The sequence below is a fragment of the Lepisma saccharinum genome, chromosome 9 (assembly GCF_977018435.1).
Source record: "Lepisma saccharinum chromosome 9, izLepSacc3.1, whole genome shotgun sequence".
Taxonomy (NCBI): Eukaryota; Metazoa; Arthropoda; class Insecta; order Zygentoma; family Lepismatidae; genus Lepisma; species Lepisma saccharinum.
This window is the reverse complement of record NC_139237.1, coordinates 65,219,638-65,242,490: the sequence shown is the minus strand read 5'-3', so window position 1 is coordinate 65,242,490 and position 22,853 is coordinate 65,219,638. Positions and strand designations below refer to the sequence as shown.

General features: G+C 38.9%; 1 protein-coding gene and 1 pseudogene across 1 annotated transcript; both read right to left on the bottom strand.

Moving 5' to 3' along the window:
- Nucleotides 1-1,420: 1,420 nt before the first annotated feature.
- On the bottom strand, nucleotides 1,421-2,601 carry LOC145992697 (uncharacterized). The gene has a single exon (XM_083129079.1). The coding sequence runs from the start codon at nucleotides 2,536-2,538 to the stop codon at nucleotides 1,771-1,773; it is 768 nt and encodes a 255-aa protein (XP_082985205.1). The 5' UTR covers nucleotides 2,539-2,601; the 3' UTR covers nucleotides 1,421-1,770.
- A 2,941-nt stretch (nucleotides 2,602-5,542) lies between these two features.
- LOC145992696 (calmodulin pseudogene) lies at nucleotides 5,543-6,359 on the bottom strand (annotated as a pseudogene).
- Between the last annotated feature and the right edge of the window lie 16,494 nt (nucleotides 6,360-22,853).

Sequence of the window (22,853 nt, the reverse complement as noted above, 5' to 3'; positions counted from 1 at the left end):
TGAACCTTCGGGTTTAAGAAGTCTAGAGAGTTAGTTAGTTAGTCGACCACTTCTACCCTGAAGATGAGAGTGACGTTTGATCTCAGTTGGTCGATAGCCCGAGAGAATATTTTCATCATTCGTCCCCAGGAAAGCTTCAAGACTTAATACATTTGTTTTGTTCCATATATGGCGAATCACAACCCCTCTTCTCCACAAGTCCCACCCACTTATCGAGCACAGCAAGATGGGCTTCCAGCTGATTAGTGAATCAATCTTTGCACTTCGAACCATCGGATCGCGGTTGAGCATTTGCAATACCTTTAATAAAAAAATAAGTGTTTTGTTGTTTGAGCATGTTGTTTATTCTCTCCTTGAACATACGTATGTCTCAAGAATGCAAGCTGAGTTGAGTGTGCATGCTATTGATTTTTCAGCAACTTAACAGTTAATCAATCGCAGTGGAACTTACTCTTTCTAAAGGGTGAGGGTTCGATGCTCGTTTGGTTAGCCATATTTAAACGGTCAGCCATTAGGTGGAAGGGCATAATTTGACACAACAAGAAACAAATTAAAAGTAATAATACACAAAATAATAAAAATTATTCACAAATAAACATAAAATATTAGGAAATTCACAATAGTCTGCCATTTTAAAATCCGTTTTCGTGGGTTTTCCCGTTGTCCGATTTTGTCTGATTTTGAATATGTCATTCAGCAGTGATTTCTGAGCTAGAAATTGTTTAAAAAGCTTCTGAAGCAATTTTGCCCATGTTTGAGGCAAAATTACTTTAGTTTGCCTAGACTACTACTAATATTTACAATATGTGTGTGTTGGTGATAGAGAGTTACTTCAGTTTATTATTCAGTTTCTTTCAATTTCAAGCATCTGTCTGAATCTAAGGAACGAAACCCACAGAAATTTTACATCACTTCTTTACAATTTGCCCAGAAGAGATGTCTTTGTATTATAATTGTCGGGAACTTTTATCCCTGGTGGTCCTATTCTCTAGCACAGGGGAACGAATTGAACTGATGTTGCATAGGTGTCTTCTACATTGGTAACAATTTTCTTTCCTTTTTTAAAACTCACATTGAATAAATGTGAATGAATTTGGTGATGAATAATTTGCCCAGTATTGCCTTTCCTCCCGGTCATATAATGTTTGATAATGTATCTATCTGTAAAAATTGTTATGGAAATTAACGTATTTTGCAACATTGATAGTGAAACGAAATAAATTTGTGGTTTATAAAGTGAAACTTTGGAAGACTAATTTCCGTTGTGTTTTCTTTTCCCAATTAAATCCCAGGGTAATTACTAACAAAAGAACACTGTTACTCCGCATGGGATATCTGGAGGCAGGAGCGTGGTGCTTTGAGTGCAACATATGTGAAGTACAAGCTTTTTTAAAAAAATCAATACTAGTATGTTATTTGGTTGAATGAATTGATGAGCTTTGGAGTAAAACACAAAATTTTCTATACAAATACAATTTAGAAGATTATTCGCACAATTAATACGGAAATAATTGTTACAGAAGTGACGGAAGGGGATGTTGAGCAACCCTAGCTCTGTAAACAAAAATCCGAACCAGATGTCACCTCTTGTGGATTGGGATCTAACGGGCCTGCAGAAATAGCTACTGAAACCAGTAACAATGTTTCTGTTCACAGAGCTAGATGAAAGTTTAGTGAAACCTCCAGAAGATGTTTCTGCCATGTCTCTTCTAATAAAGACCTGGGTAACTATTTGGGACCACATCATTCGATCTTCTGGACACTTTGCAGCTACTTCTTCTTCTTCTTTCCCTTCTTCTTCCCCTTCTTCTCCTCCTTGGGCTTGTCCTTGCCTTCCATCTTGAGAACAAAGTCCTCGTACCTGAACTGCCCAGTTTTGCCTCGATCCGCCGTGTTCAGCAGAAGAGTCACCTCCTTCTCCGACAAGGGCTCGCCCCAATTGGTCAGAACGTCCTTCACGGTGTCCGTCGTCACTGTGCCTTCACCCTCTTCATCGAGAACCTTGAACGCCTGGATGATGTGCTCCTCGGTCATTTCCTCCTTGAACTTCAGCTCGGCTATGACCTGGAACTGGATCAGATTCATCCTGCCGGTCTTCTCCTTGTCGGCCAACTTGTAGAACTCTACGATCTCGTCGTTGGTGGGGTTCAAACCGGCGAACCTCAGGGCGAGATTGAGATCAGCTACTGCGATCTTGTTGTCCCCTCTGTAGTCGAACATCCCGAAGGCTTTGCAACAGGCTGTATTCTGTTCCGGTGTCAAGTCGATCTTCTTCTCCTCCTCTTTACCTTTCGCTTCATCTTCTTTCTTTTCATCAGCTTTCACTTCTTCTTCTTCTTTCTTTTCCTCAACTTTCACTTCCTCTTCTGCTTTCTTGTCTTCCTCTGTATCCTTTTCTTCATCTTTCTCAACTGCTTCTTGTTCCACATCTTTACCTTCTACTTCCTCAGTAGTGCTCTTCTCTTCCTCAACTCTTTTCTCTTCCTTATCCTCCTCTACTTCTTGCACTTCCTCCTGTATCTCTTCATCTCCTTCCATTTTATGGAATTTTGATTTTTGGACTCAAAAAGGGTTATCAGAAATATAAAACGCGTTCGAAGACCTTTGGAGTCTCCATAGATACATAACAATTATAAAGTCCGTACGACTTTTTATGTCTTAGCATTGTTATTCCTTTCTGTACACTTCATCACTCAATCTTAGCTCACCACCTCACGAAGTTGCATAAAAAAAACTGTTCTATAGAGGCTTTCTTGTTTTAAATATGGCTTTCCATACTCATTGAACGGCTTTGAAAATATAGTGTTCTGCCTCAGACGTTGTATTGTCTTTTTCGTATTCCATACGTATTTTCAATAAGAGTTTTGTCTTGAAAAATGAGCAAAAAAATTAAGAATGGCATCGAGGATGTATATACGTAGAAATACATATAAGGAAAGTCCTCGCATGTTAAACAAACGTTTCACATGTAATAAAACAATAATCATAATAATAACAGTAACAAATTGGGTGTATTATTACTACAAATAAATTCAATTAATAAGAAAAAGCCTTATTATTACGTGGATAGCTTCAAAGATGTTGAAAAAAGAAAATTAACAAAACGGTCTCATTATGTGAAGTTTGTCTCTAGTGAAGATTGTTAAAAATTATATACAAACATCTATCCTACAAGGAAATTAATGTCATAATAAATAAACAATGGCATATTTAGGAAATAAAAAAAAAACTATTGTTAGTTTCAGCTGATGAATACTGAAGTCCCCGATTATTATTTATATGTGCATATTTTATATGTAAGTTTGAGTCCACTTTATACACAGATAGGATAACCGGGACGGGACCTACAGTTTAAAGTCTGATTCGAAAAACCATGTCCCTCCACAGGGTATCGAACCCAAGACTCCTTGTTTTCAAGGCGACGACGTTACCAATATAGAGTACAATTATGCATTAATTTTCGAAGGCACAGTCAATTCAAAACTACTTTCTCCTAATCAGATTCTTACCTTGATGTAAGTTTGACTGAAATAAGTAATTAAGCTTCATATTATACAACAAAAAGTAAACAAGTATATATGTCTCGTATTTTGCTTATTTAATTTTAGCACTGGCAACGTTTTCGGAGGGGGTGTATATACGTCGTTGGCAGGCATGGATTTCAATGACGAGAGACATGGATCGTCTGATTCAGGATCATAGACTTCCAAAATAATGGATACGTGTGCGTCAGTGTCATCATTTTCCCGCACATATCGTAAAATGCGTGGTCGAGCATTCAAGCAAAATGCTCACAGGTGGATGTCCAACCATAGGCTACTCGGAATCTCATTATTCTTCTAGGCGTAGGTTCCATTCCTCGGCCTCTCTAATGCCTTCCCACAACATCCATCCTCAGTTTGATCACCACAAGTAGTCCTCAGACTTGATTCTATAGAAAAGCCAGATGTGCAGACGACCATTTGCATGTGTGTTGTGGTCCTCAATTAAGAACTCATTACGTGTGGGTTCGTTTGCCAACTTTGTTACGTGGCGTGCTCTAAATGCACGAAATAGCATCTTCCCTCCACCTCTCTGCTTTATAGAGTACATGGAACTGCGTCATATGAGATGATGATAGCATATAAAATCTCTTCCGTAAAGATCTTTAAAAGACAACTGCAAGGCGTGACACTTTCTGAAGGAACCCAAATGTCAATCTCTCTTCCACGTAGTACACTTTGGGCTGCATTCTTGCAGACTAACGAGGCTCTGGGGTCTGCACTCACATAGTGGACGTGTTTTGTCCATGTGTGTTTGTGATTGTCCGTTAATCAATTTCATATTATCACTTTTCATTTCCAACTTTGCGATTAGTCAAAAGTAGAAGAAAAGCGATGTGAAATAAAAAAAAAAACAATCAACCAATTTTCCTTTCCAAAATCCACGTTCCGAAATTCTGTCCTGATCGAGACGATAAAGCCTTCTCCTTTGACAATAAATTTTCTGTGATAGTTATTGTTAATATTATTCAAGAATATGCTGATTTAGAGTGCATTTTTGGGAAATGATAATTGTATTTTTGGTTGGAATATAAAATGTCTGTCAAAATAACATGGCAACCCTAGAGCTGTTACTGCAATTAATTTATTTTTTCAAATGGGCTACTGTTTTTTATAAGAAATCCTAAAACATTACGCTTGTCTTGCCATTGTTATTACAATACAACAATTTGTATTGTGATATGAAATACTAAAACAGTTGAAGTATGAAAATTCTGGGCTTTTCTATCCTCTACATTTTTTAAAACTCGAACACAGGTCCAAGGGCTTCAAAAAAGATGAAAGAGCATTTGTCCAACTTTTTGTCTATTAAGAATGTAAAAGATGAACTCTGTGATCTACATTACATATAAGAAAAATACACTAACTTACAGTTACCTTCATAAGTAATAAATGGTGTGGAGTCTCTTATTTACTAACACTTTGTAGACAAAAACTTTGTGTTTATGCACTTCAAACTTTTCTCCTGGCAATGTTTATGGATGGAGCTGTTTCTGAGTATTTATTTATGATTAAAGAACGGTCTTGTAAACAAAGAAAAACAGCCATGAACGTAATGATTTTTCTAGATTCTGAAATGCGTGGTAATGTTACCATTTTACGTACAGAGATCTTTACTTGATCAAGAGCAAAAGATTAGATCCCTATTTTAGAACTTTGCTGGCACATTATAAGAACGCATTAGCTTAGTCATGAAAATTGAGTTTATGTAATTTAAGAGTCACACACATAAAATGTTGATATACAAAAGACCTTTGGTTGAAAGGCAATTCACGCAACAGAACTTACAATGTTAAAAATTGTAGAATAGTTCTCTTATGCAATGAATAATGCCATTCTGTTCGTTCTAATCTAACTGGTTAATTTGAGATGGACTATTTATTATTACAGGCAGGCCTTGTAAACAAAGATGTGCAGCCATGAACGTAATGATTTTTCTAGATTCTGAAAATCGTGATAATATGTCTCCAACAAACAAGATACCATTTTCCGTACAGAGTTCTTGAGCAAGGGTAAAGGATTAGTTGTATTTCAAATCCTAATGGCTTCAAACGTGGCATAACATTTAATTATGGAGTAGGTAACCCAAAACGAGTTAGGTACATGAGTAAGTTTGACATGATATAATTTAAATTGGATACAAATAACTTCTCAAGCTCAGTTTTTAAAAATTATCTACCGTTTCCAATGTAATTTGATCTAGATGATCAAGACCTAGGAGTATTTTCTTATGCTCGCTGATGATTTGGAACAGTCTACTTCTTCAGCGAGAGTTCCATCGTGGTGACATAATCCTCGTATCCGATCTGGCCGTTCTCGTGAATGTCGGCCTCCTTGATGAACTGATCTGCCTCTTCGTCGGTGAGCTTTTCGCCCAAACTGATGAGGTACTTCTTCAGGTCGTAGGCGCTGATGAAGCCCATGCCTTCGATGTCCCACACCCTGAAGGCCATTCTCACCTCCTCGGCTTCGTCGACGTACTCCATCCTCTTGGCCATGAAGCCGATGAACGTCTTCCTGGATATGAACCCGGTGCCCTTTGGGTCCAGCTGTCGGATCAAGATCTCCACCTCCTCGTCGGAGGGGTCGTGGCAACAGGCCTTCATGCAGTTGCCGAGCTCGGCTGCCGGCATCGTCTTGGTGCCTTGGTGATCGAACAGAGCGAAGGCTGCTCTGAAGTCTGCGACCTGGGTCTCGGTGAGTTTGCCGAAGACTTCCGCCTCGTCGTCCAACGGCTGTTGGAGATCTGGTGTCGAGGCCGATCCTACGCTTCCTCTGGTCGTGGAAATTCTCGGGGTCGATTCCCTGGGCATGGAAGCCCTTGCCAGGTCACCAGAAGCCATTTTGAAAGTTTTCTGTAGCTCGGCAACGGTTCAACGAGTCGAAAGTAACTTTTGCCATTGTTGACAACAGTCATTACAGTAAGTAGCGTTGTAGCCTCATCTAGTTCACTGCACTTGATTCTCTTTGTACCCACGCGTCTAGTTGGTTACAAAGTGCAACACCGAGTCGTTAAATCGTTGATTTGGTGTCACGTTATGTATTGGGTGTCTGCACCGTTTGCCATGGCCGTATTTAGAGGGGGGGGGGGTTTCGAGGGTTCAATCCCCTCCCAGAAACTTCTGACATGTTTGTTTGGATTAATGAAAGTTCAGAAACCGAAATCTGTAACTCATTTTTTTTTTGAAGCATCACAAAATACAAGGAGACAATGTTGAAATGATCAAGCTAGAATTTACATACATTTGGAATTCTGAAACTTGAGTGAATCGCATCCCACCCACGATCCTTCCATTTACACTTCTGCTGTCGTCTCTCCAGTGTTGTTCCTGCGTCACAAGGAATATAGACTGAAAATTCCCTTACGTTTGTCCCAAAATTCCCTTTTCAACATTTAAATTCCCTGTCCGATAAAGTCGAAAATCCCCCTTGATAGGGGTTCAAACCTAGGATCTCCAGTTTCATAGCGCATTACGTTCGTGATTGCGGTTACAATCCATGCACCAGGCTGTTTTTAAAAAGATTAACTGGTTCCACACTTTTCAAAAATTCCAAAAAATAAGTTTTAAGGTCAAACAACAAAATCGTTAAAATTTCCATCTAACTTTTAAAGCTTTTTCTTGAAGGTATCTAAAATTTAATAACAAAGTATAATAATTGTGCATTTCACTACGTAAAAAACGTAAAAAAAAAACTTTAAAAAAACCTTGTGCTGGATATTCACTCATCTGCTCGATTGAGTAAGCCCCCTCAAGGATATAACAATAATAATAATAATAATAATAATTATTATTATTATTATGAAATAAATTGTTTTATTATGAATTTTTAATTATTGTATAATTATTGTTATTATTACTATTATTCAAATTTCTGGAGACGCCCATGGGAACAATTAGGCTATGAATGGACCCCCACTCCCGAAATATTTTCCTGCCTACGACCAAGTAGTTTGCACTACTTTCTGGAGAGGTGTATGGTTACGTGTTGCGTGCTAAGAAACAAATGGACGTTGAAAACAGCAGACGGGCATTTATTGAATCTTCTGAACTTGAACCCCGCTAAGCGTCTATTTCATTGAACAATTTCTTTGCTCCAACCTAACACCGGGGTACGCCTGCACTACATCTGGTGTCAACAAGTGCAGCGAATAGACCGGGCCTGTAGCTCTCTATCACCGTTGAAACACACGCACCATGCAGTTCACTGGCGTACGGAGGATTTTTTTCGGAAGGAATAGTAGACCTGGATATTACATAACTGCGTTATGGGGAGGGGGATACACTATAAAACATTTCGTAAATACTATATTTAACCTTAGTTTTAAAAACTGTTCCAAGACATACATGGTAATCGGAGGTCATTTTTAGGCGAGTTAGCATTTACGACTTTGGTTTTACCAGAGTTCCTTACTACTTTCGTTTGAAAACTTTTGCTTTTCTCAAAATTTCGGGAGGTGCTGTGGCCCATCATCTCCACTCCTGCGTACGGTAGTGATATCGTTTGGCAAAAATTAGAATTACAACAAAAAGCCGGCAAAAAGTATTGTAAATTTTGGTAATTACAATCATTAAAAAGTCCTTCATTTGTGCGGTACAAAGAATGTGAAAAAGTTATTACAGTGGCGTATGGTGACTTCAAGGCCTGAGCTATCTCACAACACTGTAGTGTTGGTATTGAAAAAAAAAATAGCATTGGTCGGGAGGGAGCGGTTTTTTTTTCATTGTACAGGGATTTCCAAAGCCTTCTGTCCAACTTTCCTCTTCATATTAAAAATTCAAATCAATGGTTACATAATAATAATACCATTCGCTTTCGAACTGAGAACAGATACGTGCATAAAATGTGTTTACATCTTCGCAGACTCTCTCACTGTTGTAGCAACGAGACGTTCCCGCTTTATCTCAGTAGGTGTTGAAGGACGCTAAGATTGCATGCGGTAGAGCTAAGGCCTTCATATACTGGGCGAGTCTGTTAAAAGATGCCCGTGGAAAATGTGCTCCTTGCATGTAGGCAACCCTGGTACACCGAAGAAAAGAGCGGGGTAGAGAACAGTCCAAGATATCGGTTCCAAGCAGTTTCGAGAACATGACATAGAGAGGGATTGAAAAGAAAGTGTCCAGTAGTGATCCTGAGGCAGGCAGCGTGCAGGTCAGTTGAGCGGCGAGGAAAATTGTGATTGTGGTTTTGTGTTAACGGTGCAGCAGCGTATCTTTGTTGTCGAGACGTTTGCACGCGTCGGTTCTTGGAAACAGTGTGCAGAATTGTTTACGACGAAGTTCGCGGTGAATGGAGTTCCAGCAAAGGCCCCAACCAAATCAGTAATGCAAAAACTGATTGCAAAATGGCGGGAAACCGGATCCGTGCTGAATAGGCCGTGCTGAACTTGCACGCATTCAAATTTACCGTGTTGCATCGTGCGGGATGTGGACAAGGCAGCTCGCGTACAGTTTTGTGAGTGGTTTCTGTCCAATATTGCTCCTGAAGTGCTGCAGGATGGTTACTTGTTCATATCCGATGAAGCATGGTTCCATCTGTCAGGCTACATAAACTCCCAGAACACGCGATACTGGTCAGGTGCACGCCCAGAAATTCGGTGTCTGGTGTGCCGTGTCGTCACGCTGCATCATCCCTTTTTTCTTCCATGAGACTGTGCACTCGGATCGTTACATCAGTAACATATTCAACGTGTTTGTTGAACAACTGACTGAGGATGAGCGAAGGAACGCTTACTTTCAGCAGGATGGAGCCACGGCGCATACAGCGTGCAACGATCACGCGCATTAAGTCAGTGTTCCCGCCTGATCGCGTCATCAGCCGTGGCACGAACCAACCTTGGCCACCTCGTTCTCCAGATTTATCACCCTGTGATGTCTCCTTGTGGGGAGCTCTAAAGTGGCAGGTGTATAGCAACAACCCTCACACACTCGAACAACTCCAGAACAACATTATCACTGCTATCCAGAATATCCCGCAGGATTTCCTCGCCCGTGCTTTTCAGAACATGTTGTATCGTCTGCACACGTGCCTCGAGGTCAACGGAGGACATTTCCAGCACCTCCTTTAGGTAGGTTGTTGTCACACTGTACTGTATTTACAGAAGAGATGTTCCATTCATTTACGTTTATGTCAAGTTGTCTAAACTGCTTGGCACCGATATCCTGGAATGTTCTCTACCCCGCTCTTCTCTTCGATGTACCAGGGTTGCCTCCATGCAAGGAGAACATTTTGCACGGGGCCTCTTTTAACAGATTCACCCAGTATGAACTGTGGTTCACCTCATTGAAATGAATAATCTTATGCACATTTTCTAATATTTTTTCCCTTTAGTTTCTGGGCTTCAGAGATAGCATAGGTAGTCTGGAATATACGCTCCTGATTTAGTGTCGTGCTCACCATGGTGGATTGGTCAGCGTAACGCGCTACAAAGACAGAGGTTCAAGGTTCGAATCCTGGGTAAGGCATGGGTGTATTATCATTGTGTTTATCCCTCGTCCATTGCTTCACTTCATCATTCGTCCTCTACAAAGCGGCATAAACTAACAGACAATGAAACAACGAATGATACCTTCTCATGTTACAAACGCTTGAAAATAAAAATTCAACTTTATGTTACGTGGAAAGCTTAAGAATTATATATTCTTTGTGTGTTCTAAGTATTCACCACTTTACAAAAAACTAATCAAGAAAATTTTATTTCCGTTAAGTTTAGATACTTTACTAGATAACCTCCAAGTTGGTTAATCGTATATTACTGTCTTTCCTATGGAGGATAAACATGTCACTTTAATTATCTTTATTTTTCAAGTAAATTCTGAACAATTCAAAGTAACATTGTATTGTTCAACATTGTCAAATTGAATTAATATCTTTGTGGGTGTGTTTCCGACATCAACATTTAAGAATAATGCAGATAAATTCATTCTATTATAATCAAATTTCGATTGTGCATGCTTAGAAACCGAAAGACTGCTAATTCCTCTTTTGACACGCCTCGCATTCACAAGTCGAAAACGTTAAGAGAGAAACCGTTTCGCTGCAACACGTAAAACGTCTGAAGGTCGCCCACGCCAAGTTGCAATGCAGGGGGCGTCTTTATCGAGTTAGCATGGAAGCGATGCTCACTTTTTTTTTCTTCAGCGTCCTCTTCGGGCGGGGATCCTGTTGCGCTTCTTCAGTGAAAGGATCTGAAACTCATCCTCAAGGCCAGGTGATCTCATTCACAGAGATTTTAAGGCCGCTGCAACCTTCCCGCTTTTAGCTGCTAAAGAAGCCCCATTCTTCCAGAGCGTACTTAGCAGCAAAATAGCGGTTTCCACTTTTATCTCTAACCAGCTAATCCTCCGTCAAAGGAAGGTAAATTAGCAAATGCTTCAAGCAATTACGAAATGATTAGGTACCACGTTCCAAACGTACCGTATAGACTTGATATCAAGGTAAATGTTAACCAGAAATGATACAAAAAATCAACGAAATTATCTCTCCTGTACAGTTGGATGCACAAGTATTGATCGGCAAATTGGCCATGGCTATTTTCATTAATTTTTCTGTTGCATCCTGCGTGCTTTTATTAGTATATTTTTATGTATGCTACTTCAGAGATTGTTAGTAACTTGTCTGGCATTTTGTTTCAACTCTTGAAGCTCTCAATGAGTAAAAGAAAAAGTTCGTAAACATGGTGATGAACAATTTGCTTGGCAATACTTATACATCCCACTGTACATGAACTATACCAAGTATATCTTTCAAGTGATAGATTTCACTGAAATGCAATACGAAATCAGCCATTGGAAGCATTTAGTTGCTGCATGAATTCTAGCTTAAAAGTTCTAAATTTACATCAGTTTTCATGGTCACATTATTAGTAATTTGACCTGTTTCGAATATACGTCTATCCTAAATTACTCACTACAATGCAGAGTTTTCATAGAAAAAACCTTACAGATAAAGTGATAACTTAAAGCCGTGATTTCGTTTCCTTACTTCCGAAAATCTGGTCAAGTCATAGATTTGAAAATATATTTTAAGTCCGCCATATTGATACAGTTTGACCGATTTCGTTTCAATGTAATTTCGTTTCAGGTGTGCGACATATCTACTAAACTTGCAAATTGGCTGCAGGTATCGTGGTTATAATGTTGATAATATGCTTCGAACCCAAGGATAAGAGTTAACCAAAATGGATTAAACAAATCAGCTAATAATCCTTCGTTTAGGATACAAAAGTGAAGAGTACTGCGTGCACTTACCTATCACATGAACAGCATATATTCCAGGTACAATATCATTGGTCAACCAACCGTATTTGTGAAGCGGAGAGCGAACGGCGGTACTGTAGAGTTGAAGAGGGTTGTGGAACTAATGAATGTGATCTCCTTCATTCTGGTCAACAGTTGTTCATCGCTGGAAAGAGAAAAATAAAAGAATAGCATAGAAGTTGAGTATCATTTGAAAGCTATTATATCGCCAATGAATAAAAATAATCAACTTTTCAGAAAACAAAGAAACAAAAAAACAATGAAGCTTTAAAATAAACGGTTGAAGTTTGAAAATGTCAAAACAAAAGTAGAACGTGTGTAACAACTATAAATCATAGCAAAATATCTTTCTTTCAATACTATTTTTGTTAAATGAACGACAGTAGTTTCGCTGGTGTAATCATTTTCCCAGCATTTAGAGAAATCCCTACGTTTGGCATTTTTCAGAAGAATAATGTTCCTCCCCTGAAAAAAAAAACAGTCACGGAAAAAACCCCTACACGTACAAACCTGTTCACTGAGGTTAGCAACACTGCTTTTACTTAATACTGGAAATTCAGTTTTGCTACTACCGCTATTTACATAAAAACCGAATCGCCAGAAAAGAGAAAGGAAACAAGCGATTTGTCATTTGCAATCAGAACGGTTAATAGTGCGTAAAAAATGTTTCTGTGCTAAATACAAATGTTCATGTTGCTGCATCGAGTTACATGAAGCGTTTTGTAAGGACCATAAAATTCCTTTCCTTGTAACAAGGGCGACTATTAGAGTTATCTCCAGCATTACCTGAAAAACGTTATGGAAATGAATGATGTAATTAAATCTGCTGTTACTGGTCATGAAACTACAGCAGTTGTCGGCAAGGTGAGTGAAATGCAAATTTAATACTGGACTTGGGTTAAACTGTGACGAAATCACAGTAAATTGCAATAGGATTAGATACCGTATGAACCATAAATATTACCGGAAAATTGTTAATCAATATATTCATTCAATGGTGTCTTAATCCTACGTGTTTTTTTCTGCTGCTGTAGAAGTAGCCAACTAATTTCTTGGATTATAATCAAAATGGATTTCTTTCGTATTAATTATTGATCCTACTATACAGCAATTTCTCTCGTTAACGACACTATTATGCCAGAATATCACCGACGTCTTTACTCAGATCAATAAGAAATTATTAGAATGAGATATTCTTTATTCATAGGCGAAGTTCAGATTGTGGCTGCTCTACCACTTAATCCGAAAAACTTGTACAATGAAAAAAAATACCAACTTATAAATAGTCAGTTACATTTTTCCCTACTAAATGTTTCGGTAACAATATAAAACAGATAGACAATTTTACTCACTCTCTGGTTCAAGTCTGCTCATATATTTGGTTTCTATTTCAACGCAAGCATGCTTGAATCTAGTCATGTGTATTGAGGCTCTGTTCCTGCACATTAAGATGTCAGTTTGTCACTGCCTTTTTAAAGGTGCTGCATGTCGTACAAGAAGTGAACATGTGTGATGTTCTATTTTGATCCTAGAAACAAAAACAGGTTTTGCAGTTAGTTCTTTGTTTCAGCTAAAATTATCATCGATTTCTTTCTTCCATCTTTCTTTTTTGGTGTTTTACATCACTTTTCTACCAGTGTGGCTAATAGCGACGATTTGAGGAATACGTAGATGATGAGACGACCACAACGATACACCATACCTTACTCGCGGCTAGAACATGGGGCCTCTAGCTTCGTAGCGAGTTACGTTCACTACTGCGCTACGGAGGCCAACCATAGATTCAGAGATTGATCTTGAATAATGACAGAGTTCGATGAGGAAATATTACCAAGAAATGTGCCCATCATCATGTCATTCTCTCTGTTTTACGCGACGAGAGATTCAGGAATTTAAGCAAAATGACAAACAAGCTGCCGACAACCTCTGACCCAACACAAGTAAAAATCCATTCCTTCGAAATACTTAGGATGCTAGAGAAAAATGAATGAAAATGGTCAAGATAATTTGCCGATCAATACTTGTGTATCCCATGTAGGTATAATTCTGTTCCTTAAAATACGTACATGTAATGAATAATTATGGACAATTTTTCTGGTGATTATTATGTACACTATTGTAATCTGTAAATGAACAGCGTAGCAGTGCTGCATGTCAAGCCTTTGTTATAATAGAAAATCCTTCGCGAAAAAATGAAATGTTAACGCTAAGTTTACTAACCCAGGCTCGCCAAACCATGTATAATGAAATTAAATAAGTAATTGTTCCACGAAAGTGGCACCCATAAACATACTGTTCTCAATGTATCAAAATATATCGATCTTAAAAAGTGGACAAAATCTGTGAACACTAATGAACTCTTCTCCATAGTTATAAACCATTAGATGTGATAATGTGTGTAATATCGATTTATGATAGGGAACAGTGCACATTGTGCATATATGTGATACTTCTGTTGAATATCTAAGGTATTCTTTTTAATCGTTGATAACTGCCAAGGTTATATTTGTTATTTTATCATATTTAACAATTTACGCGCATATACAATTTTCTACTATAGTCTGCGCGATGTCGATTGCTGTATGGTGACAATAGCGTAGTAATTGTGATAACTTTTCATTCTCCTTAGAAATTGTTATATCCTTATGTTGAACATGTTTTCTTTCTTCCTCATGTAGTTTCTGGTAATGGAGTATTTTGCAACAGATCGTAGTAAAACACACTTTGATGCACTATTTTAGTACCAACAATTGGCCATTCCGGCGTTAAGTACAAAATAACACATTATCTAGTTATACATTTCAGTTGGATAGCCATATCGGGAGGTAGGAATGGCATCGATTTGAGCAAACAGTGCAAGGGCGCAGCAAGTATAGTGGCCCACGAGAACGTAAGGGGTTGTTGGCATTTAGCTACCCTGCAACCATGCAATTACAGCAAAGAATTCCTCTCAAAATGGCTCCGCACGGCAACACGACTTTCTGCCGAAATTCCACAGAAAGAAGTCGTGAAATCTTCACTTTCGAATCACGAAAGGGTGGGCAGCCTTCGATATTTTGCATACGGCGATCGAGACCTTTCAGAATGAACATCTACATCAGGCGAAGACGTCTGACTTTAATCTTCCATTTATCTCTACTTCCCAGGATCCTTTGCGCGTAATGCCGAGCCGGAGATTTCGATCTCCGTGAGTCAGGAATTATTCCCATAGTATTCCTGCATGCAGCATTGTGTCTTATTATTACGTTCAAAAACGTCGAGGGTCTTGTTCACGATTCCCGGCAGCGTAGAGAATCGCTACTTTGAGCGTATCATCGGATCTTGAACGAATCAGTCATAGGTCTGTGTCCCAGGATGACCTCGTCGAAACAAAAGATTGGAAAATGAGCATTGGAACGTTTTAAGTTTCGTTCATGGAGTGAAATTATGAGGATATGTCTCAATTAGACCTGTCATCCTGCATATTTGAGTGTGATCCGATCATCTTTGAGAAATGTTTACTTACAGTATATGTCAGGTAGGAGAAATATGATGTAAGAACTGGCTTGAGAATGAAACGTTAATTTTGGGCAGAAGCGCAACTTTTGACGATTGATTTCTTCTCTTCTTGAGAGATGTGAATGTGACTTCTGCACACAGGGCCACTGCATGGAGTTTGTGGATTGTTTCATTAACATACACTAGACACTGTGACTGCTCGTTGAGTCGGATAAGTAACTTCCGTCTGAAATGCTAATACTTAAGTTAGCTATATTATTACTAGCGCCGCCAAACGGATGTTTTGAACAAATCATTCTTGAAGCTGTGGGACAATTGTGCACAAAACCTTGGAACACGAGTGCATAAATAGAAATGCATATTAATATTAGGGTAGATCGGGGCAAGTTGAGACGGAGGCAAGTTGATACATTGCCATTTACGAGGGAACGCGCATGCGCTGGATAATGTCCGTTAAACAGAAGACGCCGTTCAGCAGTCCCTATTGTCTGAGCGTGTGCATGGCTAACGAACAATTTTGTGGGCGAAGTTATCCGACCAAGTGTATTTTTCAGGGTGTAAAGTAACTTTTTTGGATGTTGTTTGAAGTCTCCTGGTGGGCTTACATGAACTGTGAATTATTTTGCCTTGGTGGATGTGTGTTGTGCCACTAAAAGGTAAGAAAACTCGGTTATTGTTGCTTGTTTTTCTGTTGTCTGTAGTACGTAATAGTTCGTTAATCATAATGGCACCGGTTTGGGAAAGTTGATACAGCTGAATTGGGGCGGGTTGATACGGTGTATCAACTTACCCCAGCTGCTTCTAATTATTGTTGTTTGTTTGCAGAAAATGGTCCGGCATTACGTCAAAAAGACCAGTCGAGGAGAAGTACCAATTGAAACATTTAAGAAAGCCTACGCCGATGTCAAGAATGGTACCTTGTCACTGAGAGAAGCCGCAAAGACATATGGGATCGACAAAATGACTCTTATGAGGTATAAAAAGAAAGAAAGAAGTAAACCAAAGTGAGGATACCAAAATACGAATGGGTTACTTCAAACATCGTCAGGTCATCAGTGAAGATTTAGAACTTCAACTAAAGGAATACATTGTCCACTGTTCAAGGATCTACTGTGGTTTGAAACCAACGTCTTGGGATTAGAAACCACCTCTTCCACCAGCAGTGACAATCAAGAATTGCATCGTGTGTCAGTAAGCCCAGAAGAGTTACGTCCTTACCCTAAGGCTGGAGAACGAGAAGCAAATCGAAAAGGGAAACAACGAATGATATCGTCAATTCTTACAGACACACCGGTGAAGAACAGATTAGAAAATGAAGTTCGAACAAGAGTTAACAATAAATTATTGAGATCAGAAAATGTTAAAAAAAAGATTGTGCCATTTTTTGAAAAAAGGAAAAAGGGAGTCAGCAAATATAGTAGTAAGAAAATAAATAATGGACCGACCGAAAGAGAAACTCAAGATCAAAATAAGAAAATACCAAACAGAAAATATTTGAAGAGAAATAATTCAGAGTCAGAGTCAGAAGATGAAGACAGCTTGTGTCTAATGTGACTCGAACAATTTTCAGCTTCTAAGCCTGGTAAAAAATGGATAGAATGCATTTCCTGCAGTAGATGGGCTCACTTAAAATGCGGATGCGATAGTTCTATGCACACCTGTGTTCACTGTAAATCAGTTATGTGCATAACAGAAAGTGATAGTGGCTATCCATCATGATACGATATTTTGTTCATGTTTGTATGCTTTTCCTGAATGTTAATCTTTGATTCAAAATTTCTTTCTTGTATTTTGTCTTATTTAATCAAACTATGTCACATCGTTATCAACCTACTTCAAATTAGTATCAACTTGCCCCACGACGGGGCAAGTTGAGACGTTGCGTCCTGCGTTACTAATTAGGTTCTCGTCAGCTTACAAATTATATCTGTGAAATTTGTATGTGCTTTTTATAAAGGTAAAGAATTACGCTATCGAGTAGTAACATGTTATATTTAATTGCTATCAACATAAAAAAATCAAACTCTAAAATTGTATCAACTTGCCCCGCTCTCCCCTATTATATAAAACAAATGTGAATATTCAATTTACCAAACAATTAAGCTTATAGGTTCCCCCCCCCCCCACGAACCTCTACAGTGATATCATTAATTCGTCAACCATTGATCGTTCGCTGCTTTTAATTGAAGTGTGTAAAACATAGTAAGTGACAATTTGGTAATTTTTGAGTTACAAAGTAAAACGTGTCATCCTTCAATTTACGAGTGAAATTGTCATGTCATACAATTTGCATTGAACTCATTGAAGCCTTGTGAAACTGGTAGACAAAACGAAAACAATTTATCTACAGTATAGCTTATAATAACCTTTTTTCTTAATGAACTCAGAAATGACCAAAATGTCACTTATGTTTTACATCCGAGCCCTTCAATTGATTCTCCCAAAATTACCCGCTTCGGACATCCTACACAAATCTCTCTGTACAGGTTGGCGGCTTCATCGAGAGACTATAATGTGAAAAAAGGAGTTCACGTTCGTTGATGTGCGTCTCCTGTTTCCAGTAATCTTTCGACACGACAGGAATATGTTGGGTTGCGTAGAAGTAAAATGCATGCTGCCTCTGTAAATGAAATGGGACATGCTGCGTGGCGATTACAGACGACACGACACAGTGTAAGGGAGAATTCACACCAAAGCGACAAGCCACACGCAGAATTCTCACCGAAGCTGCAAGGGACAAGCGACACTAGCCTGTTCAGTCTAAAGTAAACCATTCATTGCGCATGCACGAACAAGAGCACGAGGCGACACGATGCACGGTATTGAGAAAACGGACCAGTCCGAGCGACTCGCAAGCTACAAGCGACACATATCGCTTATGTTCGAAAGGTTAAATTGAATACTAAGGGTTCGCTTCGAAGCGACACGTGTCGCTAGTCGCCTATCGCTTCGGTGTGAAATCTCCCTAAGGGATCTTCCCGATGATGTAATGGTAACGTCGCTTTGTAACCAAGAGGTTTCGGGTACAATACCCGGTGGAGGTACATTGCACAATGGTTCGGATCCCACTTTAAACTGTAGGTCCAGTCCTGATTAGCTTATCTGTTCATAGACTTAAAACAACAATTCAATTAAACGACAGAGTGTAAGGATGGAGGGAGCATAATTGCAACATAGTGGGATGTGTAGAAATTGCCCTTAAAGTGAAAAGTACTTTTGGAATACAATAATATTGCCACGTTGCAGAAAACACTTTCAGATCCCACCGTCCGCTTTCGATCGACCATCTGCGTTGAAAGTGCACAACGGTGACACCTATGCAACAACTAATATTATTCGCGAGGGAGACCCAGATCCCAGCACAAAAGGTGCCAATGAACGGAGGCCGCGTGTTCGATTCTGAAACGCGGTCATGTGAGGGTGCCGCCAACATACATTTACACTCTCTGTATGCACCGTGCGAACATTCAGGGTAACAAAGCCTTAGAGTGGTCTCTCACACAGTTCATATTTACCATTCTAGGGACCACTTTTACATCTGTGTGCAACACAGCTAATAAATGTTGCTTGCAAGATGTTACGTACAGTCCGTTTGTCGTTCTAATTCGGTTGTTTTGAGTCTCTTACTACTCATGGGTTATTCTCGACAATGAGGATGAAAGATGCAATAATGAAATGGTGATGGGACAAGCACAATGATACGCCCATGCTTTAGCTAGGGTACGAACCCGGAACCTCTGGTTTAGTAGCGATGTGTTATGGTTGAACGTTTGTTCTAATGCATATCCAGCCAGCGGTGCACACAGATGATATTGTAGAGGTTGCCATCAAATGTAATGATCACATTGAAAGTCAACTGAGTTGTTACAAAAATCTATAAGTGTTCGAGACTGTACACCATATATCCTAACACACTATGAGCGTTAAAATCCATTGTGTGTTCTTGGTTGCATGATTGCAAGGGGTCGAGTGGCTCATCAAAGTTGGCTTTTCCATTTTATGTTCAAATCTGGAATCCATCCCGCTTATGCTGACCACTGTATATAACACCGTGACTTCACCATCATCAAGGAGGCGGGGGTGGTAAATTCTTGATCAGCTCGACCTTGGCCAATGACGTCACACGGTGTAACCTTCGGGAATCTTTCCTTCAGGCCTCGTTTGGCATACGCCTGGAGGAACAATCGGGCAATTGTTGCCGAGGAACTTTCTCCGCTGCTGCCGTTAAAGGCTGATGTGAAGTTCCTCTTTGATTATCGCATCAGTCTGCGGTCATTTTCTCCTTTGGGTGAATACCAGATGCGTTCACTGCAACCTTGAAGCTCCACAGGCCCCTTTTTCGGCTCAGAAAAAATAGCTTCCCTTTCCAAACACTTAAGGCAGACTCTCACGGTACTTTAACCGATTCTTGGTTCAGGAACGAAGTCGTGATATTTCATCGACGGACAAACAAATTACAATCAACATTTCTTCGTATTAAGGGAATTATCATTAGTAGAGCTCGCATTTGTATGAAATTACATATTATATTCCTTTCTAGATACATACCTTGTCATACATGTCAACGAATTATATAACTGACATGATTTTGCATAAGATTTATGTTACATAGTTTTACATATTTTACAGGGTATTACATATTTTACATACTTGCAAATTTACTTTACTTAAAACAACATATTTCGGTAATTTTCTCCTATTTTCTTCCTGTTTCGATCTCTGAAACATGAGAAAAATTTGTAACTCATGTGATGTCATATTTTCTAATCAATGAGATGCATAGTGCTTACGGTAACCTAAAAATGACTGCCAAGTCGAAAGACAGCCTGAACACAAAAATTTAAAAAAATAATAATAAAATGGAACTATTATTTATCCATAGATGCTGGAGTCAAGGAGGGGGGTGGGGTCGATCTACATTTGCTCTTTCGTTAAATAAACGTTTTGGGGATGGGTGATCGCTCGATTTTAGATGTCAATGGGGGAGGGGATTTGATCATCACAGACATCTTGGGGAGACGATCATGCCTTCCACCTGACCCCTCAATACGCCAATCAATTGTACAGTGGAGCCATAAGTATTACCGTGCGAAGTGTCCATCACCATGTTCGTGCACTTTATTTGACCCAATAAGAGCTTCAAGAATTAAAAAAAAAACTCAAAACAAGCTGTTGAAAATTTCTGCACCAGCATACATAAAAATCCATCGGTTAAAAACACACAGGATGTAAGACAAAAATTAATGAAAATAGTCATGGACAATTTGCACAATAATACTTATGGATCCCACTGTACATAGTTCCCTGGCGGTGAATTAGAGTTTAATTTTCTAGTTTGCTCATATCTGATCGTCAACTTAATGTTCGTGAGTGTACGACTCGTTCATGAAAGTTAAAATTATATTTAGATTTAATGCACTGCAAATAATTCAATGCAAGTAACTCATCCGTTCCTCATTTGTCAGGATTAAATATGGCTACATGTCTTAAGAAGCGAGGCCAGATTTGAACAAATAGGTGTGTGACTTGATTGTTGATATGAAATGGTGTACGTGTGGTATAGGTGTAACAAATGGTTAAAAATGCTGTGTTAAGTGGATCATTTGAAGGAACATATACTGTTGACTTTGATTCAGTCAAGTACATGTATTTGAATTTTACATCATTCGTGAAAAAATTGTTCCAACGCCTTTGCACTTCTACATAAAACATCCTTCGCACGGGGTGATTCTTCAAGATTTGCATCATCACCTTACAAGCTATTTCGTCCTGCACATTTATCAATGTCCATCCATCTACTGTTAAGTGTGGTATTTACAATACAGTTACATTAGGAAAGCAAGTGATGGTAGGCAGATATAATCATATTGCAGAACGTGTCGATTCAGCACAAAATCATGTCGTTGGGAACGGCTGAGCCTAGAAGGATTTTTATGCTCGGTAATAGCCACGACTTGGCATTAGATTCCCCCAGATTTCACAGGGAACCGAGCCGCGAAGATCCCGAATTCACAGGGAGACGGGTTCAGTCACCTCGCGGGCAACACCGTTACAAACCCTCCTCCTTTTTACCACCTCGCCACTAACAATCTGCTCGCAGTGATTTTATATTACATTACTCAGCTCTTTGGAGAATTGTAACCTGGAAATAGCATGTGTTGGTTCAAAGCACAGAGAAGGAAAGGGGGAGGAAGATGTAACGTTTTGTTGGAAGAAGCTGTGTTCAATTGTTCGTGTCGAGAACTGCGCACTGTCCAGATACCTTACACTGTCATCAGCTATGCTTTTGGCACTTCCTACTTCGGCTTGAAATGGCGTGGTACGGTACCTCCGTGTACGCTTGAAGAAGAATGAGAGGGTAAAAAACAAGGTGCAAGTCATTCGTTGATAGGACCTGCGTACAGGTTGTATCACCGAGTTCGTTTGAGAGTGCGTCAGCCAACGCTACTAAACCATTTTATGTGACTATTGCTGCAGGTAAACAAACGGTCGTGAGGGTTACAACGGGATTTTAGAAGCCTTTACATACTAATTAAATAATGCTGAGTACATCAATGAGCAGATACACCATTAAGTCCAATTTCTATACTTTATAACATATCATTTAAAGTATTACTATTTTTATTAATTCACTATTATTCTTACTGTTTACTGAAATAAAATAATTTTGTCTAGTGCTATATTTGGAAACTTTATAAGCTATATCCCTCATGAAATGGTCACTGTCGATCTTCGATGATAGCATTTGACGATGCTAATAATAATAATAAATAATAATGGACATTTCAAACTTATTTTTGTATAAGAACAATTTTGCCTTAGTTATATGTCCAATAGTTAAGAAAGAAAAGAAACGCTGTAGGAGTGTGCCCTCACTTGAGACAAAATTAATTATCATCTTCGCTGTGCATGTCTTACGGATGTCTGTTCTCGACTCGGAAGCAGAAATTTCTAAATACCGCTTGCCCTGCCTAGAGCATAAGAATATATAATGCATGATACTTGAAGTTTCACAGAATAAATATTCAGTTGTACAAAAATTAATCTCTCTTTTTGTATGTTTACCTCAATTCTTCATTATGAGCATGCATTAGGTTTGAGGCATTCTATTAATAATTTTATGTGTAACTGCCTTACATTGAATTACTGAAAACGCATTGGAACATTAGTGTATACAGCAAATTTAATTCCTTACTAGCCTTTTAAACCAATTCCACATCATGCTACGTCCCTCTAGTGCACTTCTTAAAGTTATTTTCCACGGCTACAGATATCTTAATCTCAGGGGGATAGGTTCTTTATTTGAGAATTCCAAATGAGAAACCGTTTTATAGCCAAGAGGATATAGTTAAATGCGGATCTATATTCTGAGAACTATACAAAATACAGAGAAAATATATATATATGTATAATCGAAAAGGCTTCTTCTCCTTTGGTTATCAAAAAGGCTTCTTCTTCTTTGATTATCGAAAAGCCTTCTTCTTCTTTTGACTATCAACAAGGCTTCTTCTTCTTTTATTATCAAAAGGCTTCTTCTTCTTTTATTATCGAAAAG

Bases quoted from the DNA above. Each gene is read 5' to 3' on its own strand.
- LOC145992697 (XM_083129079.1), bottom strand. From the start codon at position 2,538: ATGGAAGGAGATGAAGAGATACAGGAGGAAGTGCAAGAAGTAGAGGAG.